This window comes from Panthera leo, chromosome F3 (assembly GCF_018350215.1).
Source record: "Panthera leo isolate Ple1 chromosome F3, P.leo_Ple1_pat1.1, whole genome shotgun sequence".
Lineage (NCBI taxonomy): Eukaryota > Metazoa > Chordata > Mammalia > Carnivora > Felidae > Panthera > Panthera leo.
In genome coordinates this window covers 15270895-15293875 of record NC_056696.1, presented here as the reverse complement: position 1 = coordinate 15293875, position 22981 = coordinate 15270895, and the positions used below count along the sequence as shown (strand labels likewise).

Below are 22981 nucleotides of genomic sequence, written 5' to 3'. Positions count from 1 at the left end.
TTCACAGGGAACAGTGACTGTGTGGCCAGACACTCTTGTAAATACATCTATCTCCTCCAGAGCTCTCCTCTTACCCCTCTAGTTAACTGGAGGGACTAACAGCATTCAAAATAAAAACATTTACAATTTAAAAAAAAAATACAGAGAGATTCAGCAGCAGTCTTCAGAATTTTAAACGCTCCACCACAGAAATATATCCTCGTTAACTCCAAAATTTGCATAATCCACTCTAAATGTCATGCCAACCATCCAGGCATGTAATTATAAATCTGTATTTCCACACACACATGCATACACAAGCACATGTGCATATACATAGCTGAGAAACAATGCAAAAGTTTGTCAATAAAGAAATATTTAATAAATTATGAAATATCTATATGAATGAATAAAAATGTAGCCATCATAAGAATATAACATAAAAAGGAGTCCATGAGATATTACTGGGGCAGAGGGAAAAGTCAATTTGTAGAATATTTATAATGTGACATTTCATGGAAAATAAAAATATTAATCTGTGTGCCATATAATGGCATATAGATAACTACAAAAAAAACTGTCTCAATCTTTTCACAAGAAACAGTAAATTATGGCTCCTTTGGAGAGGAAAATAGAATATAAACATAAATATTTTATAGTTGGTATAAATGACTTCTATACAGTTGATCCTTAAACAATGCAGGGGTTAGGGATACCAAGCCCTAGCACAGTCAAAAATCTCTCTATAACTTTTGACTCCCCCAAAACTTAACTTCTCATAGCTTGTTGTTTACCAAAGCTGTACCAATAATATAAGCAGTAAATTAGCACATATTTCGCATATTATACACAGTATACATTTTTACAATGAAGTAAAAGCTAGAGAAGGGGTGCCTGGGTGGCTCATTCGGTTAAGCATCAGACTCTTGATTTTGGCTCAGAGGTCATGATCTCACAGTTTGTGAGTTTGAGCCCCATGTGGGGTTCCACACTGTCATCTCGGAGCCTGCTTGGGATTCTCTCTCTCCCTCTGCCCCTTCCCCACTCACACACAAGCATGCTGAAAGAAAAAGAAAGGAAAGAAAGAAAGAAAGAAAGACAGAAAGAAAGAAAGAAAGAAAAACTTAAAGAAGCTAGAGAAAAGAAAATGTTAAGAAAATCATAAGAGAAAATACATTTACAGTACTGTACCATAAAAAATCTGCATATTAGTATGGACATACACAACTCAAGCCCATGTCATTCAAGGGTCAACTGTGTTTTAAAATATATATATATTGATAGGGGGAAGCCAAATCTAGTCAATACTCACCTTTTATCATTTAAAATGATATAATAATAAATGATTTAAAGATCTGGTCTGGTTTTTTGGACTCTCTATTCACTCCATCAAATTATATAAAAAACTACATAACCACTGACTGCAGACTCTCCCTATAATCCTGATTTCTAAGTTCTTATAATAAAACTGGTGTTTCTTTTGAAACCTTTAACTAATTAGAGCATTAAAAAGTGAGCCACTGGTTTTCAGTTTTCTGAATAGGTATTATTTTCCTCCTTACTCTAGGACTAAGGATGTTAGAACATTCTAAACATAAGCAAAAAGAATAAATATATAAATATTTCAGAGATAGCTTACTTTCATAATTACCTGAGTAACTCTTCAGATTACAGTGAGAATTACAAATCACCAAAAATTATGACATAGTATTTCTGAAATTACTTTTCTTCCGAATATTTTGAGGAAGTCTTAGAAAGCTGACACACAAATTACATTGTCAACTTTATTTAAGGTACCTTTTTCTGGAATTGTACATCTTCATTTTCTAGTGCACAATTGTCATCTTGAGAGTAATATGATGAAGCTGAAGAACTCTCTTTACAACATACACGCCAACTGGGAAGCCTGTAAAACATCCACCACCACCAAAAGAAAGAAAGAAGGAAAAGTTGTTAAGCCAACACATTCCCTACCATGGGCTAGAATTTGAGGCAATAAACAAATAGATGGCTCTTACACTAATGCCCTAAAGAACTTAACAATTTAATGAAGACAAATATACATAAGACGAGGGTTTTTATTTAATGCCCTGAAAACAAAAACCATAAACAGTGTGTTATCAGCATCCCAAATTAAGGCATTATGAATTTCATAAAGGTGAAACAGTAAAGCCTTCATAAAAGGAGTGTCTGAAAATTATCACAAAAGGAACAGAAAAAGTTGTCAAAGGGCTAACACCCTCAGAAAGTACCAGATGCCAATAATATTTGAAATTTTACTAAATACTTAAGAAGAGAGAACTCAAAGCTACCTAAACTATTTCAAAGCACAGAAGTACAGCTTCCAAAATATTTTTATACAGGAACATGGTAGTGATATCCAAACTTAAGAGAAAGAGCACACACAAGTGAATACTACAGGTTAATACAACTTAGGAAATAGGACACGAAAAGTCTAAATGAAACAATAAAAAAAAATAGTCTTTAAGGACATACCAAAGAAATACCATTGTTATGATCAAGTAGAGTTTAGCTCTGATAGTCAAAAGTGGTCAAAATAATAGAATCTGTTTATTTAGTTTACCATGCAAAAAAATATCAAGGAAAAATATGATTATCTTCATAGTCACTGAAAGACATCTGATAAACTTACACATCCATCAAGATTTTTTTAAATAGGAAAAAGCAGATGTTTACCATGGAAACATATATTCATAATATACAAGCCTGAAAGTCAGTACCAAACTTAGTGAAGCAACTTAAAAATAACCCTATTTATGGGGCGCCTGCGTGGCTTGGTCGGTTAAGCGTCCGACTTCGGCTCAGGTCATGATCTCACGGTCCGTGAGTTCGAGCCCCGCGTCGGGCTCTGTGCTGACAGCTCAGAGCCTGGAGCCTGTTTCAGATTCTGTGTTTCCCTCTCTCTCTGCCCCTCCCCTGTTCATGCTCTGTCTCTCTCTGTCTCAAAGATAAATAAATGTTAAAAAAATAAAAAATAAAAAATAACCCTATTGAGATCTGAAACAAGACAAGAATGTCCATTATTGCTAGTATTACATAATATGATAAAGGATATAAAAATGGTAAAAGAGACAATAAAATCATCATTAATTGCAGATAATGAGTTTATACAGGTGGAAAATTAAAAAGAACCACCTATTAAAAGATATCTTGGGTATAAAAATTATATTCTTAGGTATAAAATTAAGAATCAGGGGTGCCTGAGTGGCTCAGTAAGTTGAGCATCCAAGTCTTGATTTCAGCTCAGGTAAAGATCCCAGTGTCGTGGGATCTAGCCCTGCATCAGGCTCTGCACTGAGCATGGAGCCTGCTTAAGATTCTCCCTCAGTCCCTCTCCCCTGCTCACGTGCTTACTCTCTCAAATAAATAAAATAAACAAACAAACAGAATCAACTCAACTCTACTAAAACCATCACAACCAGTTACAAGATGAAATAGAAGAAAAATACCCATTTGTAAAGAAACAATACTAAAATATACACTTAGCTACAAATCAAAACCACAATGAGATACCACCACACACCTGTCAGAATGGCTAAAATTAACAACTCAGGAAACAACAGATGTTGGTGATAAGCAGATGCAGAGAAAGGGGAACACTTTTACACTGCTGGTGGGAATGCAAACTGGTGCAGCCACCCTGGAAAACAGTATGGAGGTTCCTCAAAAAATTAAAAATAGAGCTACCCTATGACCCAGCAATTGCACTACTAGGTATTTATCCAAAGGATACAAAAATGCTGATATGAAGGGGTACATGCACCCCAATGTTTACAGCCACACTATCAACAATAGCCAAATTATGGAAAGAGCCCAAATGTCCATTGACTGATGAATGGATTAAAAAGATGTGTATACACACACACACACACACACACACACACACACACACACACACACACTGGAATATTACTTGGCAATCAAAAAGAATGAAATCTTGCCATTTGCAACAATGTGGATGGAACTAGAATGTATTATGCTAAGCAAAATAGAGAAAGATAAATATATGATTTCACTCATATGTGGCATTTAAGAAACAAAAGAGATGAACATAGGGGAAGGGAAAGAAAAATAAGATAAAAACAGAGAGGGAGGCAAACCATAAGAGACTGTTAAGTACAGAGAACAAACTAAGGGTTTTTGGAGGGGTACTGGGTGGGGGGATGGGCTAAATGGGTGATGGGCACTAAGGAGGGCACTTGGGATGAGCACTGGGTGATATCTGTAAGTGATGAATCACTAAATTCTACTCTTGAAACATTACACTGTATGTTAACTAACTTGGATTTAGTAAATTTAAAAATAAATAAAATAAAATATAAACTTAGCAAGAAATGTTCTATTAAGTAGAACTGCTTCAAATTGCCAATATTTGACAATTCTCTGACATGGAAAAGTCAAATTATATGATTCAAGTTAGTATATACAGAAGATTTGAAAGATATTTAAGAGCTAAAGATGTTTTTAAGGAGACAGGCTGACTCTAAAGTTTATATAAACAGTTAAGAATAGTCAAGAAGATTTTAATTTGAGGAAACTAGATGTCTGTGAAACCACAATGGTTACAACAATATGGTACTGAGATTAGAGGGGGAAAGGGAATCCCCAGGGTGACTGGAAATAGAAATCATAGGATGACAGCTATACACAGAGAACAGAGGGCAATCTGTCTAAATTGGAGGTAATGAGAAACTCTTAGAAGAACCTTCTTTCAGAGGATGAAACTGACAGCATACCTGACAGGTCTTTGAAAATCTTAACTACAGATTTATGTAACTGGCAGACAGTTTGTAATTAAATAGAAACATAAAGGGTGCCTGGATGGCTCAGTCAGTTAAGCATTGATTTTTGCTCAGGTCATGTGATCTTACAGTTGGTAAGACTGAGCCCTGAGTAGGGCTCTGCGCTGACAGCTCTAAGCCTGCTTGAGATTCTCTCTCCTTCTCTATGCCCCTCCCCCACTTGAGCACAAACACATGAGCACTCTTTCTCTCTCAAAAATAAACATTTAAAACATAAATTCCTTGAGAACCAATTCCTAACCACTTTAACCTCACCCCACAAAGCCAAAACTTGCAAATATAAGGTGCTTAATAAATATTTGTTAAATGAATGAAAGGTCTGTGGAGAACTGTTTTGTAGCACACACCAGAGGGAAATTCAGTCATTTTTTATTCCTCTCCCATCACCATGTCACCTCACCACTACCACTCCCCAAACTCATCCACCCACCACTTCATCACACACATAAACTCAAAAAAAGAGAGTCTGGAGACTAAGAGGATATTTATCCTTTTTGTCAGCTTCTCCCTACCAATGTGGCATGGATTTGCCATTCATAAAGAAAGGTATTAACTGTATGATTAAACAAAAATCACATTTGAGTGCCATTTAGGATACCAAGCTTTACACACTTTAGTGAAACAAGAGTATCATACATGCTAGTTATTATGCTTACAGAAAATACTAACATCCAGTCTGAAAGCCTTACTAGTCACAAGTACCAGTAGTTATAAAGTATGTGTGTGTGCATGCTTTTCAAAGAAAAATGACCATCTGACATCTTGAGCAAGAAAAATGTTTAAAGGATTAAAAACAGTAAATCTATAACAAAATCAACCAAAGTAGAATCTACATGGCTGAAAAATCATCTTTTTTTTTTTAATTTTTTTTTTAACGTTTATTTATTTTTGAGACAGAGAGAGACAGAGCATGAACGGGGGAGGGGCAGAGAGAGAGGGAGACACAGAATCGGAAACAGGCTCCAGGCTCCGAGCCATCAGCCCAGAGCCTGACGCGGGGCTCGAACTCACGGACCGCGAGATCATGACCTGAGCCGAAGTCGGACGCTTAACCGACTGAGCCACCCAGACGCCCCGAAAAATCATCTTTAAAAGAAAACTTACGTTAAGCAGATTTTAAATTTAAAATTTTTCTTTAGGGGCGCCTGGGTGGCGCAGTCGGTTAAGCATCCGACTTCAGCCAGGTCACGATCTCGCGGTCCGTGAGTTCGAGCCCCGCGTCAGGCTCTGGGCTGATGGCTCGGAGCCTGGAGCCTGTTTCCGATTCTGTGTCTCCCTCTCTCTCTCTGCCCCTCCCCCGTTCATGCTCTGTCTCTCTCTGTCCCAAAAATAAATAAAAAAACATTGAAAAAAAAAAATTTAAAATAAAATTTTTCTTTATGCAAACTTGGAAAAGGAATTTTTTTGGTAACTTTATGTACTTATTATCTTATCATTATGGTAGTATCACAAATGTTCTGCCAATCAAACTGTCATTTCCTTTTACATGTAGTTGATGTTCTAATCTAAATGATACAACCAATCAATATACTTAGAAAACCTAGCAAAGGCATATGGCAAATAGTCAATAAATACTCAAGTGATTTCTTCTTCCAAACTTTTTAAAAACCATTTTCAACTAAAAATATGTGTATGAATATGTTCATATATATATATATATATGTATGTATATATGTGTATGAATATGTTCATATATATATACATATATATGTATGTATATATGTATACATATATATATACACACACACACATATACACTGAATATGTAGAATATTCTTATGGAAAACAAATCATTTTCTGGGTAGGAATTTTGAGGGTAAGGGTGGGAGGGGTAAAAATACCCCAAATCTAGCTTTGTGTTCTCTAGCTTTAGGTTATCTTTAACAGAGAACTACACACACACACACACACACACACACACACACACACACGCACAAACCCAAACAGCTTCTCAAGAACTAAGAAATATAACAAATCAGTTTTATCTATACAAGTAACTGTACATTAAAAAAAAAAAAAAAGTTTTGCAAACAGGGGACCAAATTACCAAAGATTAGTACTATTCTCCAAAACTTAAAACATGAAGAAAAACTTACAGGAACCATTAAATCAATCAACAAATTTCATAAAAATTTAGTCAAAACCAAAATGAGATCAAATTTCAGCTGATAGTTAGAATGACCTAATTTTTAAAATTTTATTTAAGAGCTGAAATTGCCACATAATTTCCTCAAGACCTTTAAACATCAAAGAATTCAAAAGCTCTGGACTTCAGCAAATAATTATTAGGGTCTGATGGGAGGTGAAAAATAATAGAAATAAAATTTAAGTTGGGATAGTATTCCTGTTAAGAACATGCCTAGTGTGTGTGTGGCTATCTTTCATGGACCTTCTTTTATTAAAGTACTTCCGGAGGCAGCTCAGTCAGTTAAGCATCCAACTCTTGATTTTGGCTCAGGTCATGATCTCAAGGTTCGTGAGATCAAGCCTCACTTCGGGCTCTGTGTTGACACTGTGGAGCCAGCTTGGGATTCTCTCCCCACCCCCTCTGCTCCTACCCTGCTCATGTTTGCACTCTTTCTCAAAATAAATAAAATGAACTTAAAAAATAACTTCCTGGTAAAGGGCCTAAAAAAGTCATAGCCTTGATAGATAGATAGATAGATAGAGCAATAGATTGAAAGATCTCCACTACATCAGTTATGTTATGGTGTAAAATTACAATTACTACTATAAGTTACAGGCAAGGTTTCAAGTCATGACCACCAATGTTGAATTTAATACTCATTATAACTATTAGTGGAGAAAAAAAAATAAAATTTCATAGAAGGGATGTAGTAATGGAAATCTTTCCATTCCTTCAGGAGGTCATGATAACGGAGGTATACGGCAAAGATGTGCAGAGGTGCATAATATTACAAGATACATTCGACTGTGACAATTCGCTAGTTGGCCTAGCATAATGGTTAAAAGAATGAGGTCCAGAGTCACACAGCCTGTATGATCTTGGGCAAGCTCATTACATAAACATTTATTTCTCTGTGCCTATTTCCTCAAAATAGTATTACCTATTTGAGGGGACTGTTATAAGGATTTGATGAGCTAGCTTAAAGCCCTTAGAACTGTGACAGCACACAGTAAACACAATATTAGGCATTATGCTTACTAAAACAAAAAAATATTTTAATTCTAAGAGAATAAAAACAGGTATTTTGGGGTTGGAACATGGTTCAGTGACAATAACAAACTGATGTAGAATGTTAATTTTTACTTTTGAACTATCCCTAACATGTTCTTTCATCTCTTGCCCACAGCTGATCAGATATAAAATTATTACAAAATGTCTTTGACACTCAAAATTTATCCTATCCTCTAAGTTCTATAACCTTGAATAAATAGTTAATTAAAAAAAAAAAACCCTTTGGGGTACCTGAATGGCTCAGCCTGTTAAGCATCCAACTCTTGATTTCGGTTCAGGTCATGATCTTACAGTTTGTAAGTTCAAGCCCTGTGTTGGGCTGGCTCTATGCTGACAGTGCTTGGGATTCTCTCTCCCTCTCTCTGCCCCTCCCATGCTTGCTTCTCTCTCTCCCTCTCTCTCTCTGTCTCTCTCTCTCTCTCTCCCTCTCTCTCTCTCTCAGAATAAATAAACTTTAAAAAATTGTCAAAAAAACACTTTGGAGATTTTTTATCTATCTGCACATGATTTCTTGGTCAGTTCACTTGATTATGTTGTTAAATGGTGGGTTCTTTTTTTGTTAGGTTTATTTATTCTGAAAGAGAGAGAGGGAGAGAGAGAGAGCGTGCTCACAATGGGCTAGAGAGAGGGGGAGAGAACATCCCAAGCAGGCTCTGCACTGCCCGTGTGGAGCCCGACATGGGCTCAAATTCACCGACTGTGAGATTATGACCTGAGCCGAAGTAGATGTTTAATGGACTGAGTCACCCAGGCGCCCCTAAATGCTGGGTTCTAACCAACATGAACAGAATTACACTGAGGAATTTAAATCAGTGTGCAATTAGGCTGGCATCCTGCATATGGAAATACCTCCACACAACTGCCTTCAAAAAAATGTGTTCACTTTTATTGAAGTATTTATAAGTACAATTGTAGAACATTTTAGTTTAATACTATTCCACTACTTGATCCTCCCCACAAAAAATTGCTAGGCAAAGAACTTTTATGTGTGATGTTCCATGTGCTGTACTAATTTCTACTAATTTCTACTAAAAAGCATGGTCCATGTGCTGTACTAATTTCTTTTGACAAATGTAACATGATTACATGTGATGTTAATATTCAGGGAAGCTAGGTGAAGTGTATGTGGTTAACTCTCTGTACTACCTTTGCATATTGTCTATAAATTTAGAATAATTCCAAAATATAAGTTTCTCTTAAAAATAAGCACAATCCATGAAAGAAGTAATTGATAAACTGACCATCAAAATTAAAAACTTCTGTAAAACACACTTATGAAATGAGAAGGCAAGTTACAGACTAGGAAACAATATTTACAAAGCATATACTTGATAAAGAATTTGTATCCAGTGTAAAGAACTCTCAAAACTCAATTAAGAAACAACCAAATTTTTAAAAAACAGGCAAAAGATTTTGATAGTCATATCACCAAAGGAAACCTAGGAATGGCAAATAAACACGTGAAAGATGCTTAACATCATCGTTATTCTTAGAGAAATGCAAATCAAAACCACAATGAGATACCACTACATACCTAATAAAATGGCTTAACATTTAAGAGACTGAACATACTAAGTGTTGCAAACAATATAGAAGCACTCTTATATGGTGGGAATCTAAAACGGTACAACCACTTTGGAAAACAATTTGGCACTGCCTTAAAAGTGAAACAGACCCAAATAATCCAGCCATTCCACCCTTAAGTATTCACTCAAGAGAAAGACACAAAAGGTCACAGCAGCTCTATTTGTAATAGTCAAGAACTGGGGGAAAAAAACAACCTCAAATATCCATGAACAGGTACAAAGATAAACAATTTATACTATAGACATGTAATGTAATACTATTCAGCAATAAAAAGATATTAATCTGAAACACAACATCCTGGACAACTCTCCAAATAATTATTTTTTGTGAAAGAAGTCAAACCAAAAAAAACAAGTATATAATGCATGATTCCATTTATACAATGGAATTTATATAATACAAAATATAATGCATTTATATAATACAAAAAATGCAAACTAAACTACAGCTACAGAATGCAAATCAGTGGCTGCCTGCAGGAAGGAGGCCAGAAGGCAGGGATTACAAAGGGACATGAGAAAATTCCTGAGGGTAAAGGATATGTTTGCTAAGTTGCTTTTGGTGAGAGTTTCATGGATGTATACATATACCAAAAGGTATCAAATTGTCCAATTTATGTAGTATATTGTATACCAATTATGCCCCTGAAAAAGCTATTTTAAGAAGTGGAGCAGAGAGAAATAAAACAAGAATGACAAGAGATTGATCATTATTGAAGCTAGGCAACAGGTGCCTGCCTATTGCACTCCTTTCTACGATTTGATGTCTTTAAATTCCCATGAGAACAAGTTTCGGAATTCTGCCCACTTTTAAACAGGAAGAAAAAAATAATTCAATGTTGTATCTATTTGCAACATATATTATTGTAATACCTGCCTGGGTATAGTTGCCAGAATAAAATTCTTCAAAGTGGACAAAAATCATATGCATAAATTATAAGCTGTATAGAGCTCAAAAGCAACAGAAACATTACAAATTGTTGAGCACTCCATTTTAGTTTCTTATTTACATCATTAATATGTGTACCTTTTTTTGTTCACTCTCAAAAATAGGCTGACCATATATTAATAGATTAAACATATATCCATCTATTTTAATGACAAATATTTGTTATTTGCCTATAATTTCCACAAAAGCTCTTTTAGATATGGTCTTAATGGTTATAGATTAAAAAAAAAAAAGTACCACAATACAGAAGGAATGAATGTCTGCATCCAGATGACAGTACATAGTCTTTTCTTAATGGACAGATTCAACCTGAATATGCAGTGGGTGAAGTTTTTCTTGCAGTGGGAACCTACAGTTTAATGCTGCCAGGCACTGTACTATTTTCAAGGGTATGTTACAACTATACATTTCAAAAAACAATTGTTAAGATTTAAATGTTAGGGTAAAGGAACATCAATTAACTCTTAACAAAGGGAACAGGTGGAGGACTCAGGAATTTTTTTCTGTAGGATACAGCAACTAAATTAAGCCTTGAAGCTTGTTTTACAACTGCCTAGTTTAGAAATACTGAACTAGCTACCTTTACAATTACTTTTTATAATCTTATCAAAGAAATCTAGCAAAATAATGTAATAATGAATTCCAGGACACATTAATGTGCAATAAAGAATATGCTAATATGCAAATGAGCCAAGCCTAATAATTGCAGAGGTAAGGACAAAACTAAACTGAAGTCTATTAAACTTTCAAATGAGTTCATGTCGTTTCCCTCTGAGTTATACTGAAGAAACTATATAAGCACTTAAGACTACCAATACATACCAGATATTATGTTAGATACAGAAGCTTATTAGAAAATGTTAGGTATAATTTTCAACTCATTAAAAATTTCAGTAAAGATTCATTGAGAAAACATTAAAAAAAAACAAAGTAGACAAAACTGAATTAAATTGATAAACATGTCACTAACAGATTTATTATTTATTTTAGTAAAAAGATACAATGATTATAAACATATATGCACCCAAAAATATCATTTTGAAATATATAAAACCCCCAAACCTGCATGTGGAAACAGAATAATCAAAAATTATGGTAGCCTATTTTAAATTATCTCTTACAAAATAATACACGGACAAAATCTAAGAAAACATGAGATTTACATTATATATAAGAAACAAGCTTGACCAAATATATATAACTTTATAACAAATACAAAATAAACATTCTTTTTCAAGCACACATGGGATATCTCCCAAATACTAACCATACACTAAAACTTCTAAAGAAGACTCAAATTCCAAAGGCTGAAGATCTAATAAACTATACTCTCCAACTACCCTGCAACAATTTTTGAAGTAACAAAAAGATTCCCAACAACATCCTAAGCCTGGAAACAAAAATTATGCAGCAGAATCATCCTTCCATTAAAGAGGAAACAATGAGAAACTTTAGGAAATATTATAGTGGAGGACTACTATTGGTAGGATGAGATGCAGATAAGACAAATTGGTGGGATGCAGATAAGACAACGGCAGGAAAACTTTATTTCCAAAGAAGAGCTAGTTTCAAAACAAGAGCTAATCTTTCAACTCAAAGAGATAATAATGTAAATCGGAAAAAAAAAAAAATTACAAAAAAAAAAAAAAAAGAAAGAAAGAAGGCTATAAGGACAGAAATCAATGAAATAAAGACCAAAGGCAAAGATTAAGAAAAACAAAACTTAGTTCTTTGAAGAAAATGTTAGAAAGATGAATTTCTGGCAAAACCAATCAAGGAGAGTTGGTGATGTGAATTAACATGGCACAAAAACATGAAATACCACAGACAAAACAGATTTTTTAAACTGTAAAATATTACAAACTATATAAATACCTATATATTTTAAAATTTACAAGAAATAGATATTTCTAGAAAAACAGCAAAATTGGCACAAAGTAATAATTGTAATAAACTAATGATAATTAAGGAAATTTGAGTGGATAAACCAATACTGCACATAGGAAAGGGAAAAATCCCAACCCAGGGTTGTTTTCTTCTTTTTTTTTTTTTTTTTTTCACTTTTTATTTGGAAATAATTTCAAGGCTTCCAAAGAATTGTCAGCACAGTACAAAGAACATCCACAAACTCATTACCCATATCAAACTATTGGTAACATTTTGCCCCATTTCTTCCATCATTTGTCACTTGCTCATGGCATACTCTCACAACCTCCTTCCCACACTCTCCTTTCTTTCTCTCCATGTAATTTATCTCTAAATACCTTAGTATGTATTTCCACAGAATAAGGATATTCTCTTACATAAACACAGTGCAGTTGTTAATTTCAACAAATGTTACATTGACATAATACTTTAACCTATCATCCATATTTGCAATTGTGTCAATTAATCTAATAATGTCCTTATAGCATTTCCCCTGTATTACACCGAAGTACAGAATTGAGTCTAGGATCATGTCCTGCGCTTATCATGTGTCTTCAGAGTCTCCTTTACCCTGGAATAGTTCTTGGCCTTTACCTTATGTGGCACTGACATTTTTGATGAACACAATCCTTTTATTTTTAAATAATAGGGTCCTTATTTGAGGTTTGTCTGATGTTTCTTCATGACCAGATTCAGGTTATGTATTCCAGGCCAGAATCCTCCATAATAAGTGATGTTGTGTCTTTCCAGAAGCATACGATACCCATCTGTTTCAGCACTTGCAATTCCACTTTTAGGTACTTCAAGAGAAATGAAAACTACATCCACAAAAAGCATTATACAAAAATGTCCCCAGTAGCTTTTATTTCTAATAGCCAAAAACTGGAATCAGCTCAGATGTCCAAAAGCAGTGAAATAAACAAACTGTAGTATATTAATACAATGCACTCCTAATAAAAATCTAAGAGTTACTGATTAATGAAACAACATGGATAAATCTTGGAAACATTATGCTTGCTGAGTGAAAGAAGCCAGACACAAGAACATACTGTGTAACTCCATGTAGATGAAGTTCCAGAATTAGCAAAACTAATCCACAGTGACAGAAATCAAATCACTGGTTGCTTCAGCTGATTCGCTAGAAAAGGACATGGAGAACATTCTGAGGTGACACAAATGTTCTACATTTTGATGGGGTGCGAGTTACACTAATATCTGGATTTGTCAAAACTGATCCAACTATATACAGAGTTAATATATGTGCATTTCACTATAAATTATGTGAATTTCACATAATATATGTGCATTTCAATGTAAATTATCTTAACTTAAAAATTTAAGAAACAGGGGCACTTGGGTGGCTCAGTTGGTTAAGTGTCTGACTCTTGATTTCAGCTCAAGTCATGAGCCCACACTTCATGAGTTTGAGCCCTGCATTAGGCTCCATGCTCACAGTGTGGAGCCTGCTTGGGATTCTCTCCCTCTCTGCCCCTCCTTAGCTCACACACAAGTGTGCTCTCTCTCTCTCTCTCAATACCCTTTTTTTAAAAATTTAAGAAACAAAAAAGTCTGTATTTTCCTCCCAGCAAAAACCAAACAGAAAATAAGCTATTAGCAAGAACAAATATTATAAAACAATTTAGAAATTAACTGAAGAAAATACACAATCATTTACAGATAAAAATGTTTAACTCTAGTAATGATCATAAATACATGAGGATCCAATATGTTCATAAATGGAATGCTGGGGACAGCAATGTAAAGATAGTAATTCATCACTCAAATATGACTCCTATCAAAATACGTGAGGATCCTATTGCTCTAAATATGATATGGAAAACAACTGGCCCAAGAATAACTAAATTAACAAAAAAAGCAAAGACATGTGGTTCACCCTGCCAGATAATTAAATTTATTACAAAACCACTTTAATTAGACTACAGTACTAGGATAACAAAAGACAGGCAACTGGAACAGAATACTCCTAAATGCATTTGTTGATATATAGTCTCTCTTTAGAAGTCTACACACAAAATGCACAATGAATGAATGGTAACAGGCTTTCCTGAGGACATCTGCCACAACATTAACTACTTAGAATTCATTTTAATGATGACTCTAAGAACTAAAGCAAGTAAAAATAAAAGTGTTAAAGGACAAGTAGAAAAAAGAATGAGATTAACAGCATCATACCATACCATTTGGTATCATACCATACCAAAATCTGCGTGAATTTTATAATATACAAGCAAAACAAGACTATTTTGGAAGAAAACATATCAAATACATGAAGGCTGACTGGAAAGACATCATATATACTCTAAGGTAAATGGCTAAAATGGGGGGAAAGAGGAATGAAACTGAAGGAGTAATCATGTAAAATAGAGTAAAAAAGGGATCCATGCAGAACTCTGTATAAACAGAGTATAAGCAATCCAATCCTAAGCACCTGATGTCTCGAGAAAAAACTCATGCATTTGTTTATTTATTTATTTATGAGAGCGTGTATGCATGAATGGGGCAGGCGAGGGGCAGGAGAGGGAGGGAGGGAGGAAGAGAGAGAGACAGAGAGAGAGAGAGAGAGAGAGAGAGAGAGAGAGAGAGAGAGAGAATCTTAAGCAGGCTCCACACTCAGTGCAGAGACTGATGTGGGGCTCAATCTCACGATCCTGGAATCATGACCTGAGCCAAAATCAAGAGTCAGATACTCAAGTGACTGAGCCACGCAAGCATCCCTGGGTTTTGTTTTGTTTTGTTGTTTGTTCAGACTTTTAGGTGAAAGTAGTAGTCTAATTTTTACAAATAAAGAAGCTAAAGCTCAGCAGTTAAGCTGCCCAAAGTTATTCAATTTGTCACTGCAAATCTCGATTTCTCCCTCTCCAAAGCCTATCATCTTTCTTTATTGCTGTATTTCATATTTCATATTCTCTGGTCAACAGATAAAAGAAAAGTGAGATAACAATCTATTCACTCAACAATTGATGGTATTAGTCAAGGTCAGTTATAGCATAACAAAAATATAAGAACTATCCCAAAAGAGGAATAATGTTTACTTCTCTTGCCAACAGGAGATAAATATGAAGTTTTGCAGCACAGTGACTAGGACATGGACTTAAGAGTCAAGATCCCCAAGTGTTATTCCCAGGTCCTCCATTTATTAGTTGTATGTTCTTTGGCAAATTATACAACCTGCGTGCCTCAATACTGATACTCTAAAATGGAGTTATTACGAGGAAAATTAAATGATGCATGTGCTATGCTTAGCCTGGCATAAAATATGCACTCAAATGTTAGCTACTGTTATCAGCTATTGTGCTCCTGTCCTATCTATCTTCTTTTACTTATCAAATTCCAGAGTCGTTTATACTTGTAGTCTCAATTTCTTTACCTTCTACTTAGCCCTCGGCCAGGTGAATTCTAGTTTCTGCCTTCATTAAACTACTGAAATGAGTATGGTAGCAGCAGAATTTACCTTTTTTGATTTCTCTGCTGCTTCCATTGAAACCCTCTTCTCCTCTGGTTTGTCAAATTACACATGTCTGCTTCTCATCCCTCTCTGAAGACTGCTGATATGCTGCTTCTGCTGACTACAGATTAAAGTCTGGTGCTTCCAGGGTTCCGTTCTCACTCTTCCCTTTATACTCTACTTCATTTCTAGGGATATTGCATTTACTCTCATAGTTTTTGGCTAATGGCTACTTTTATCTTGAGCCCTTATTATCTTCTTCAAACTGGTCCTTTTCTTAAAAACCCTTCAATGATGCCTATATTAATGTTGCAAAAAAATTAACTTCATTTAAAAATTGAATCTCTCTCCCTTCATGTTCCAAGACATCTCCAAAACAACTAAATCCAAACTTGAACACAAAAATCTTCCTCTTCCAAATCTCCAATTCATATATCCTTAATTTCATCATGTGATACTGCTATCCACCCAGTTCTCAAGTTAGGAACCTGAAAAACAGGGGTGCCTGGGTGGCTCAGTCGACTTGAGCATCTGACCTTTGATTTCAGCTCAGGTTATGATCTTGCAGTCGTGGCAATGAGCCCCACACCAGGCTCTGTGCTGAATTTGGAGCTTGTTTGGGATTCTCTCACTCTCTCTGCCCCTCTCCTACTCATGTGCACTCTCTCTCTCTCAAAATAAATAAACATTAAAAAAAAAAAAACCTGAAAAACATCTATACTACTCCTTTTCCTTCACCCTGACTCCACTATCTCCAGTTAATTTTACCTCAAATTTCTATAATCCATTCCTCCATCCGTTATGACTGCCTTTAGCTCAAGCCCTCATGTCTTACTTAGAGCAACCTCCTAACAGAGTTCCCTAACTCCGATCTTACCACCTCTGCAAATCAACCCTTCAGAATGCCAAGAACCTAACACTAAGTTGTCAGACTACTGTTCTCCTGCTTAAGATCTTTTATTGACTCTCCATGACAAAATTCAAGCTTCCCTGCTTATTTTTAAATATCTAAAATTCTTCTATTGCTTAAGTCTTCAGCTTCATACTTTCTGCCACTCCTTGCCTCCCACATCATGCTTCAGTGATACAGAACTACTAGTAGTTGTTCCTTGAACACATGCCATGCTGCCTCATGCTTCCAAGTCTCTGGCTCATGCTGCTCCCTCTTCTAATACTGTTCAGCCCCTTCGCCCACTCCTCACCATCCAAAACCTGACTTAATTCTTACTCTCTTTTCTGGGGGCAGGAACAAGTTAGGGATTGGGACACGTTCGTGCCTTCGTCAATCTAGGGTTTGGCCACAACCCTTTGGCATATCTCTGTCTGAGCACTTTCTACAGCCCTGAATTGAAATTAACTGTTTACATTTCTATTCCTCACATGACACTGAGCACCTCAGGACAGAGAACTTACTGCCTTGTTCTCAGCACAGCAATCTACTGAGCTCTTCCTTTGACCGTGGATTGGAACAGCTTTTGATAAGAGCTTAGAAAAGGGAGAGAGCCCAGTAATCACAGAATTTATGGTGAAAGAAAAAACAGAACTGGGCAATGAAGAATTGCTTCTTAAATACAGAAGTATGTATTTAATCCCTAGTATGAAAACATAGTGCCAGCCATTCAATTATGGCAGTGTGGTTAAAGTAATGCCCTGCCCACATCCTCCTTCACAAACAAACCAAAAAGGCATTCCAGGAAAGATACCTATGAAACAAATAGGTGGGAAAGTAGAACTTAACTTTCAGGCAACAGTGAAAATTGTGGTTTTTGGACATTACTGCCCGGAAATTTGAAATTCTAAATACAGGGAGACTTGTGGGCAATGGGTAAATATTATAGAAGCCATTTTGATCAGAATCCAAAAAGACCAAAAGATCACTGGGCCTCCAGTGCTTTTGCTTAATAAGCCTCCTACTTTCTTTCAATTACAACGTATTAAAAGACAGATATTCTTCTTAATCTGTTATCAGCTTGGGAGTTCTTTTAAGGTTGCTTCTCTTCTGCTAGGTCTACCTGCTGATAGGAAGAAGTCAAACTGTGTGTGCCCCTTTCTCCTCCCAATTTTTATTCTATTTGGCTACCGCAGCAATCTCCAATCATATCACATGGAACTATAGAGCTTAGCTGAAGAAAACTCTATGTTTGCTTCTCATCAAACCTTTGAATTTCAAAAGTTCTGATCTTTAATCTTCATTCTGATGTAGGATTGGTCTTGTATTCTCTTAGCTTAATTATCCCATGTATCAAAATCTATTAGAGGACTGTTTCACTAAAATTGCCTGTACTTTCATGGATCCAGCATGGGATAGCACTTATTAAACAATATAGTATGTCCTCTTTTTACATCTTAACATACCATTAGAAATTCAGCCAATGCAACTGTCCTCAAAGCTGCTGAAAATAATCATATACTAAACGTACTTGATAATGATATATTTTAAGAAACTTTCATCGGGTATGTATTTAGCCTATAAAACCAAGTCACAATACCTTTGCTACCTTAATTTTCAACTCAAAACTACAAAGACAGTTGCCACAGAAATTACTACAAAGCTAACAGGTCAGCCACGCTGTAACAGAAAGCCTATCTAAGAACAGTGAAAAATAAAACTACAAAAGTAGATTTGGGTCAGACTTCAGGCCTTTCATGTAAGGGTTAACATTTCAATGTTTTACTCTTCAGGAAAACGGGAGCCTTTGAAAGATGTTTTAGCAAGAGACTAACATAATCAAAGTTGTGTGTTAGTAAGATGAATCTAGTGGCTCTGTGTAGAATGGGGTGAAGCATACAAGCATGAGACTACTCTAGCCTATCTCCCTGGCTGCCAAACAAACGCGTTGAGAACTCACGCCTACCACCTCTCCAAATGTCTTTTATTTTCACTCCCATAAACTTTTACCAATTACTTCCCTCTTTTGAAAACAAGACCCTTTTCTTAGTTTTCAAGCTTTTCAGCCTTATCTGAGACATTTTATATTGCTGACCACTCGAATGACCTCCTTAAACCTCTTTCCATCTTTCATTTCAAAGTAAAGCTCTAAAGAGAAAGGAGGAGCTTTACTTTGCTTGGCAGTTTTCTTTATTCTAAGTATCTGCAGAACTCCATGTTTAGTCAACTGTGCTGTTTCAAAAATGATCCCCTCTATGAGGACAGCTCCAGCCCAAACCTTATCTGCACTCAAGTCTACATTTTTAAGTGCCTATACAATGTCTCCACTTGGATTATTCCACTCTGTCTCAACAGTTCCTTCTCCTATCAAATCTTTTGCAACTCTTCCATTTCTTTTTGACCATGTCCAATTATTCTCGTTGCCCCAGTTAAAAAAAATAAATAAATAACTTTTCTTCTCTCTTTGAATTTTATTGCACAGATTTGTAATTTGAGATCCTAGCATTTATTCTCTCAACTACAGTATGCTCTAAGAAAGCAGCTACTTTGTATTATCCACCAGAATCCTGCACAGAACTCACCACATAGAAGCCTCAGTAAACTTATCTCTTGACACTAAGGATGACAGAAAGGGGGTACTGAAGAACAAGAGCTTGTTAGAGGCAAACTAAAACCCAGTTCTCTTCTGAATCCTAGACCAATGCTATTTCTACTAAACTGCACTGCCAATGGCCAATCTACCACCAAACCAGATGATTTACTTTCTCAAAAATTCTGCTCAATGCACCCTCTTCGTTTTTACTACCAAGTCCTTGTTGTGACAAACTTCAATTACTCTAACTGCTTGTTTTCGGTATTCATCCCTCCAACTCACTCTTCTCTGAAATATATCTAGCACAATGATGTCGAAATACCATTCTTGGAACTCCATTTCTCTTGCTGAATCTTTAGTGTCAAACTCCTTGGGTTGGCTTGTAAAACCTATCACAATCTCCGAAATATAGCTTTTAGTTTCTACTCAGGTTTGTCTGCTTACTATCATGCCCACCTATATCAAGTACATTATCTCATTTATTCTCTTTCTCCTTGACAATTAAGTAGTATCTACCCACAACACACACACACACACACACACACACACACACACACACACACGGAAAAGACCATAATTCATATTAGCAGCACGAGTACTTCTTATTTCAGTTCATGAACCACCTACATTTGACAGAAGCAAAGTTTATGAGCCACACATCATATTCTCTTAAACCCAACTCAAGTCTTTCCTGACAACTCCAGGCCTAATTTTTCCCTTCTTTAAGCACCAACCGAACAATTCAGCTTTATGTATTGTTCGCAAATGTTCAAATCAGATATCTCAGAATGTTAAAAGTACAAAACAATCTCGGAATTCATCTAATCTAGCAATAATGACTGGAATGAACAAAAATATCCCAAACCTACTGAGACAGAATCCCCAAGGTAAGAATCCTAGGCATGTGTATTTTTTTTAAGCTTCATGAATAATTCTAATGTCCATTCCTAGTTGAGGCAATCCAGTCAGCCCATTTTCAGATAAGAAAACTAACACACAAAGAAAAGGTAGAGAAACTTACTTAAGTCCATCTACCAGACTACCTGCAGCACAGTGTAGTGGTAAAAACACAGGCTCAGACTCCGCCTACTCAGGCTTTGGCTCATTGCTTAAGAGCTGTGAGAACTTGGGCAAGTTGGTTAACTTTTTTGTGCCTCTCTTTCTTCATGTTTAAAATGGCGTGTCTATCTTAAAAGAGTTGTAATAAGGATAAAATAAGTTAGTGGATATTAAACACTTAGAACAGAAATAAACACCCAAAAAAGACTATTAATAATGCAAAAAAGTATTACAACTGAGGTCTAAGTTAGTTTTATTCCCTCTCCACTACACTAGTATGTATGTATGTATGTGTATTTTGACAACTAGCTTGTAAACTCCCGAGGGCAGAGCTCAGGTCTCCTGCCTCTTCAGTATTCCCCACCACACCATATACACTGTTGGTAACCAAATAACACTTTGAATGAATTTATGGATTCCTATTTCTGAACCCTGACACCTCTGCCCTTCTAACTGTACCAAAGCACCCAGACAGAATGAATAATAAGAACTCCTATAACAGTGCTTACTATGAGCAAGCCACTGTTTTAAGCACTTTACATATTTTCTCCTGTTAGATTACAAATATCCTATAACAAGAAATACAAAACTAGCTTATTACCTATGAGCCATAAAACATTTCTATGTAAAGTATAAAGTTACTTCTATGTAAAGTATAAAACCATTTTAACCATGATTCATTACAAAATAAAGTCCTAAAATAAAATCAAACTTTCTTTCAAAAGAATTTGCATTTATGAAGTAAGTTTATCCCAAGGGATTAACATTCTGATACTGCAAACACTCAAAAGTAATTTCTCATTTCTCTGTAACATGAACAATTTTATTTTTTGAAACTACTTTAAAATATGGCCTTGAAAAACAAAACAAATAACATACAATTGGCACTAAAGTGTAATCTGCAATGTATTATGTTTCAAATAAAGAGTTCCAGTTATGTATAAACTACTGAAGTATCCCATACATGTTTCTACTTGAAGAAGGCTTGAAAGAATAAAGCACTAAAATTTTTTATAAAATGTTCTCTCCCCTTTCATTACGTGCACTAGAATGTTAGCTCTATGTATTGACCTATTTCTCTATTCAGACAGTTAAAAAGGGGAAAGAATAATTTAGGAGTTCATGAACAATGGAAAAATGAAATAACCAATGTCCAAAGATAAGTTAGGTGTATCTTTTGCTTGTTTTCACTGCCAGCCAACTCAACTACCTGCATCCATTCCAATATATCCTCAAATATTTAACAATCTAAAGAAGTTGTTATAAAATGCATCCATCTCTTTTAAAACTAATTCAAAGGATATTATAAATAAAGTATTTGCCATTTTTTATTGGACACAAGTGTTGGAGTTTTACACAAAGGTGTTGTGCCTCCCTGTCACATCTTCTTTCACAGATTTTTTCCCTTAGGCAATCTGGACTCCTCTAAAAACTTGTCTGAAAAGATCTGACACTGCTTTTAATAACCCAATACCTCTTTTAAGTGCCAGACACTTTCTTTGGAATGTATATCCCAGAGCAAAGATAAACTTTACTTCCCAAAGTTTACCACAAGAGAGACTTATTTAAAAATTGAGATACAGCTGGCATATCATATTATGTTTGCTTCAGGTATACAATATAGTAAGTGATTCAATATTTGTATAGACTGTGATATGATCATCACAAAGTACACCCACAAAACACAGTTACAATTTTGTGTGTGTGTGTGTGATAACTTTTAAGACCTATTCTCTTAGCAGCTTTAGGATATAGAGTATCATTACCTAGAGTCACAAGCAAGAAAGACTATTACAAAAAAAATGTCATCAAATGATTTAAACAGGGAGTTTTTATTATTTATTTTGAATATTTATTATTTTATTCAGAAAAGACTTATGGTCTTAAAAAAAGTTACAGAAACAAAACAAAGAAAATAATTTCTCTAGATGAAAGACAGAGTTGTGATTTTCAAGGGTATTTGTAATCATTATCCTAAAAATGATAAAACTGATTATATATTTTTCTTGTTTCTTGTATTTCTGCTCACTTATGCATATTAACAAATGAGCAAGAAACCAGCAAAATTATCAGAGAAAAAGCAAGATAAGAGGTACAGAAAATCACAAACCAAGAAATATCACCTCTAAAGTCTATGGAAACTGGATGACACACTCAGAAATATTTCTACTAAGTCCAAAAAAGCCACCGGAACAGACAACCTTGATTTAAATATTTATCAAGTCTCTCCAGTGTGACTGCCACATTAGGGATCCCAGTCTCCACAGTCTGTCACGTCCAATCTACTCTATCTCCACAGCGATCTAATTAAAAGATCAATCTGACCTCCTGCTCTTGTTTAAATTACTACACTGGCTCATCCTCTTAGCCAGTTTAACAGTAAGTTCATCTACACAATAATCAAATCCCACCAAAACCTGGCCTAGCTTCCCTTCCCATCTGGCCCCACATATACTGTAGGAATCCTCCCTCTGCCTGAAACAAAATACTCCCATCTTGAACTATCCATCTC

The 22981-nt window shown here is 35.4% G+C and overlaps 1 protein-coding gene across 3 annotated transcripts in view; it reads right to left on the bottom strand.

Moving 5' to 3' along the window:
• Positions 1-22981, bottom strand: part of SUCO (SUN domain containing ossification factor) — a 91062-nt gene that overhangs the window by 62211 nt on the left and 5870 nt on the right. For all 3 annotated transcript variants that reach the window (XR_006198728.1, XM_042924846.1, XM_042924845.1), the window contains exon 2: positions 1777-1885. Coding sequence is in view for 2 of the 3 variants with exons in the window: in XM_042924846.1 (XP_042780780.1) it covers positions 1777-1885 (109 nt within the window). In the remaining variant the exon portion in view is untranslated. The remainder of the gene's footprint in view (positions 1-1776; positions 1886-22981) is intronic.